At 37.2% G+C, this 6,285-nt stretch overlaps 1 protein-coding gene across 1 annotated transcript in view; it reads left to right on the top strand.

Annotated features, from left to right (window-relative positions):
• The window catches only part of EXOC2 (exocyst complex component 2), a 285,694-nt gene that overhangs the window by 177,650 nt on the left and 101,759 nt on the right, over positions 1 to 6,285 (top strand). Inside the window, 1 exon segment of the mRNA XM_019629429.1 lies at positions 3,541 to 3,657. Within this exon segment, the coding sequence (XP_019484974.1) occupies positions 3,541 to 3,657 (117 nt within the window).

Here is a 6,285-nt window from a genome sequence, read left to right as displayed (position 1 = left end):
GATTCATACACATACTGTATCACATGTATAAATTCAGCTGCTGAAATCCAAACTCCAGCTATCTTAAAAAACATATAACCCTCTCTACCTTGAAGTGTGTGTGTGTGTGTGTGTGTGTGTATGTGTGTGTATTTCTCAAGAAAGAAAATATATGACCTACATTTCCTGCTCTGTATCATTTCCACAATCATTATATTTGTAAGTATGAATTCCTAAATAAGGGACTTGTTATATTCGGAAAAGTGTAGTTTAATCAAAGTTTAGTCAAAGTAACTTTTAATAAAATCTGTTCTAGGTTTAATTACTTGGTTGGGTAGATTGATAATGGTACCGTTCACAGAGAGAATTCAGGAAGAAAATAGGTTCTAAAGAAAGATTAAAAATTCAGTTTGGGACCAGATGTATTGAATAAGTGACATTCAGGTAGAGATATCTAGTGGGGGATTGGATATACTTACCTGGACCCCAGGAGAGAAATCTGGATGCAGATTTGTGAATCGGCAGTGGGAGTGGGTATGAATCCTAGAGAAAATACTAGTAGGATGAGAGGAGAGCCAAACATATAAAAGTGCTATTGGGGGTACCAGTATTTAAGGGATGGCCAGAAGCCAAGAACTCTGAAGGAATAATGAGACAGAGAAGGAAACCCAGAAAGAGCAGTGTTCCTGAGACAGATGGGAAAGAGCATTTAAACAAAGGCCTATTTCATAGCATTGCAGACCGATGGAGGAGCAGGCTGGGTCAGAAGAAAACTAGAGCCTCATGACCTGACAGGTAGTAGGTCCTGTATGATGCTGAGAGAAAGGTGTCATTGCACTGCCAGGCGGCTGTCTATTTGCACTGGTCAGGACTGAATAGGAGCTAGGAAGTGATGTGCAGAGTTTCAACCATTCTTTCTACTGTGAACATAGAGCGCTAGAGAAGGGTACGTGCTGGAGGAAAGATCCTTCCGAACTCAGGAAGGCCTTGCCAGCCGTCTGGCCCACTAAGCTTTTTTCTGTCTTTTGGAACATGCCTAATTTCTTCATGATAATCTTTCCAGTGTTTGAAAACAACTGTGGTATGCACTGTGAATCGTCCCTTCCCCTAACTAACCCCCTAGATCATTTAGACATCTCACAGCTGATGTGCTTGCAGTCACTCGATGTGGCAGTTCTCCTCTGAGTTTACTTCAGTCCTTCTTCCAGGATGGGCACAGGGCCCCGTGTGACCCTGACTCCTGGGAAGCAGCCAGGAGCACCCATTAGGTTACACCTCTCTGTTGACTTACATTGAGCTTACTGCCAACCAAAGCCCCAAATTTCGTTCTTGCTTCTGCTACTCGCGGGATCTTATCTCCCCCATTTTACTCCAAAAATGGTTCATTTGATACCAAATTCATTTCCTAATGTTTCCCCTTCTGTGGTGTCTTGTTACATTTGGCCCAGAATATTGAGATCTTCTTAGGGTCTTGTTCTGTTATTCAGCAGAAGCAGTTATGGTAGTAAGAGGTCTAGGTTTGGAGTCAGAAGATACTGGTTTACTTCCTGGCCTGCTTCTTACTAACTGGATAACCTTGGGCATGTTGCTGAGGGTGTCCAGCTTCCTCCAGGACAGAACCAAGATGGTAATGCCTCCATCTCAGAGATTCGGTGAGAAATAACTGAAATAACACATAATAACAAATAATCCTTAATCTCTAAGTGCTACCTCTGATGGGTGGAGTTGTTATTTTCAAACATATATTCACCTAAGTGGTTAATAAGCTTTGATTAGTTATCCATGCTTAAGAATTTGATTATTTGATTGTGTTGTTCAATTTCTTCTTCCCACTTTTATTTCTTCTGATTGGTTAGATTTGAGAGGGGAAAACACTAAGCATAAGACTTTAAGTCACTCAAATAATTTTTCCATTTTGGAGGAAGAATTCATGCAGATTATAATGAGAAAAATCAACCAAAGTGAGTTAATTAATTGGGCACAGAAGATGCAGCAGATAAGGCCAATGTTTGGAGGGAAGACTGTTGAAGGAAAGGACAATTAAGAATTGATTTTATAACAGAGACTACAGTTGAGAATTGTGAGTGGAGCGCAGTATATTTGGAGTGGCTGAAGAGACATGTGCTTTACAAGGACCACAGAAGGGTAACCCAGGCTTCGGGAAAGAGGGAATGTGGCCTCCCAGCCTTATCTGTGCCCCTTTCCAGTGCTGTCCACTGCTTTCTTTCTGACTCTCACTTGCCATTTAGTCACACAGTGTGCAGGAGGAGTATACCTACCCTAACCCTGTTTACCTTGTTCTGTGCTCCATTTCCCATCCATAGATTAATTCAGAGCCCTTAACAGTGCTTCCTTTGCTTGAAGGTACTGTAATAATTTCTTGGCCTTTTAATTATATTTGTTGATGACCAGAAAAGGCATTGAATGGACTCTGCCAGAGATAAAGACAGGGACATTTTAAATAAAGAAATTTAGAAAGTTTTAAAAATCTGATGGAGCTAAATGAAAGTATTGGAGAGATATAACCTGTGCTTGGCAGTTGAGTTCAAAGAGTATATTTCATCTGTGGTTGGTATACCTCAAAGGACAGGGACCCATTTATTTCCACATTTATCATACTGACTTTAACACAAGTTATTCTGATTACATATGAAACGGTAAACAGAATGTGGTGACACCTTCTCCTGGAAAGTGGTTTTGCCTTAGTTTTTTTAGTTAAGGGATCTTAAACTAACACCCTAAATGAGTCACATTTGTTCCAGAGAATGCCGTCACACCTGAGGGAGCACAGGCCAAGTACCCTCAGTGAGCCACAGTAGCAGTGACAAGTGCCACTCCTGAAATTTTACTTACAAAATAGTTCCTCTGAATGGTGAAAGATGTTTTGTTCATCAGCATTGGGGTCTGGTAACTTTGACAAGAAATAACTTGAAGCAGCTAGAGCCTGGAGAGTGTGGAACATGGAGCTAGCTGTCGCCCTCTCTGTGACTGGCACTGGGAAGAGTCCCCAGCGTCTGTGCGTCTGCTCCCCATAAGAGTGAGACTATATTAAGAAAAACAAAACAAAACAAAAACAAACCCGTGAAGGCCCAAGTTTTTTGAAGGTGCTCATCATATGTATTGTATTATAATTCTCTTATAAACTATTTTCTAAGAGTTTCTACATGTTGTATAATTACTTAAAAATATCCATTTTATAGTTTTTTTGTGCACTAAGTATTAAGTAGAGTAACTATTAAAATGAACCCCTTCCATAAGAAAATTAGTTGATCCTACTTTATTAGTTAACTGTGTTTCATCAGTCTATTTCTCTATATAGCTGTTAAATTTCAAAGGGAACATTATTTGACTCTTTGGTGTGTTATGTAATAACAAGCAATTAGTAGAATTATAGAATTGTATTATGTTTTTCTCTGTGTTAATATTGAGAAAGGAGCCAAGAAAGACCATGTATTAAACACCAGAAGATTATAATTAAATTTAATAAGTGATAAATGGATCTGTTAGACTCTCAGTTTGTTACTGTAAATGTAATTTTCTACAAAATTGTTTTGCTTTTAGGAACAGCAACTTTTGATAGTCCTAAGTAATTGCTGCTACCTGGAACGTCACACCTTCCTAAATATAGCAGATCATTTTGAAAAGCACAACTTCCAGGGAATAGAAAAAATAACACAGGTAAATGAATTATGTTAAATGGACAAGTTCATTGTCTTATCAACTTAGTTTCCGTACTGTTTTCTCTGCTTTCTTTTGCTTTCCGATTCTTTTCCCTCTGCTTGCCCTCGCCACACCCAGATTCCTTCCCCATTTTCACCCCACCCTATCTTTGAATGATTTCCATCCTTCTCATAACTCACCTTGAATCATTAATTTAATACTCTCTTCTTTCCTCTAGAGCAAAGCTTTCTCAAGGTGAGACCTGATTTATTCCCCACCTAAACTGTTCAGAAGTGAAGGAAGAAAATAATGACAGAAAGCCATCAAACCCAAATTTTTAAGAATTATCTCACATTTGGCTCCTTTTAGATTAAAGCTTTTACTTAGAGTCAACAGCAAACTCCCTGAGCCTGCAGAGAAACCTCTTCCAGGATAGTCACACTTTTTCCTCTCTCCCTTTCCATGTAACTGCCACGATCCTTTACTACTTAAGCAGGCACACAGATGCTTGAGCAGGCGCGCGCACACACACACACAACTGGCTTACAACAGCTGTAGGATGCTTAATATCTTACCTGAAAATACATACTCTCCACTCTTCAATCCATGAATGTAGCATAACAAAAATGAGTTCTAATTAATGGAGTAGGTTTTTTAAAAGCTACACTTTGTTTATATTTTTTTAAGTAAGCAGAAAAGGAAAATATGAAGTAAGCTTGTTATTAAAGGTTGGTTGGTTCCTGGGCAAAGGTTTATCAGATTTCTAAGTAAAACTAAGCTAGAACCACTTTTTAATGTCAGTACACTTCTCTCAGTGCAAAGAATAAAAAGATAATGATCTAGTTAATCTTGTAATCAAAAAGTACTTATGATGGATTGCAAACTTTCTACAAATGATGGTTCCAGTTCATGAGCTAGATTGGGATTTTTTTTTTCAGAGAATGAAAATATCAAAGTGGGTGGCTCTGTCTTGTTTTTCCTGCCTTTTCGTAAAGATTAATCATCCTGATGAGAAATGCTATGACTTACAGCTGACTTAAGGGCCAAAGGTTGAGTTTATTTCCAGAAGTTTTTATGTTGAGAATTGCAAGGTGCTCTCTTGCAGTAAAAAGTGGACACTTTGTTTTTATGCAATAACAATAATGATACCAACATATTTATTGGGTACATTTTTTTATCATTTAAAACATATTTGAAATGATTAGGAATTACATATAGCAGAAGCAGTAGGTTTGGTTTTCTTTAGGTTTTTACAGAGTTATAAGTAGGAGCTATCAGTTGCTTCAGTTTATATCATTAAGAAGTAGAACGAGGTCACTGGTTCGAGTCCCAGCCCGAGCTGAGCTGCCAACAGGTGGCAGGACGGCTCAGCTAAAAAAAAAAAAAAGAAGAAGACTGAAATTTACATATAAATAGACTTAGCTATCCTTCCTAGTCCTTTTTTCAGATCATTTTGAGACCAGGGTTATATGAAGAATTTGGGATGCAGCTTAGAATTAAAATAGTGGTCTATTTTTTACATTTGGAATTTTTTTTTTAATTGACCACTGAATATTTTCAAATCATTCAGTTGTGTAGACAGTATACTAGATTTTAGATTATAGCATTTGCATTGATTCTATTTGTCATGAGTCAAACAATTAATTTTATGATACCAGCCAAGTTAAATAATATTTTTGCGTTACGGGAAAAAGTCTGTTTTTCACAGTTCCCTTTTCAAATGACAGATAATTCTAGAGGCAAGATCCCAGAAAAATCACAGGGACACATAGGTCACATGAATAATTTGTTATCCATTCTTTTGCCCTGTTTCTGCTCTTGGACATAATGGTTCACTGTGGGCTTCTAACTTAGTTTCACCAGACACTAGACATTTTCTCAGATCTCTTTCCAGGTATGATCTGGTGGTTTGTCAAGAGTTAATCCAGGCATTTTCCTTCTGCTTTCTTATTGGTACTTCTACCAGAAGCAGCATGAAAATGACCCATTATTAATTCCCTAAATCCCCATCTTCAAAAGTAAAATTAATTTTAATATAGAAACAGTATACAAATAACCATGCTTTTTAGGAGTTTATTGAAATTTAATGACTAATGATTATTTAAAGCTAGAATGATTTTATATATACAATTTTATTTGATGCAGATAACCCTGTAAGATAATTAAGGAAGGTATTATTAACTCATTTTTTTTTCATTCAGGGAGATTAATGATTTGACCTATTTAAGCAACAGAGCAAAGCAAGACTCAACATTAAGTTTTCTGACTGTAAATCCAGAATGCTTTCTTGCCCTGCACCATAAATCTTAAAATAAAGAACAAAATTGTTCCGATGAGAATACACCAAAGGAATAGGACAGTTGTGGTAGCTATAGAATTGTTGTACATATACAAAATGCTATTTTAACCTGTCCTAGTCTTTGAAAAGCAAACACCCAATTTAGAGTTTGTATTAGGTTGTCAGAAAAGTCATGACGCATTTTTGCAACGAAAATCAGAAAAAATACGTCATGACTTTTCCAACAACCCAATATAATTGCCGATTTTTAGTTGACTTGGGACTGTAGTCATTAGACAAGTCTGTCATTAAATTCTTGATTGAGGTTTTATTTCAACATGGGGTTGAGGAAGGGCAGCTTCTTTTTT

This window comes from Hipposideros armiger, unplaced genomic scaffold (genome assembly GCF_001890085.2).
Source record: "Hipposideros armiger isolate ML-2016 unplaced genomic scaffold, ASM189008v1 scaffold_854, whole genome shotgun sequence".
NCBI lineage: Eukaryota > Metazoa > Chordata > Mammalia > Chiroptera > Hipposideridae > Hipposideros > Hipposideros armiger.
Note: the sequence above shows the minus strand (reverse complement) of the source record. Positions and strands in the feature narration are given on the sequence as shown.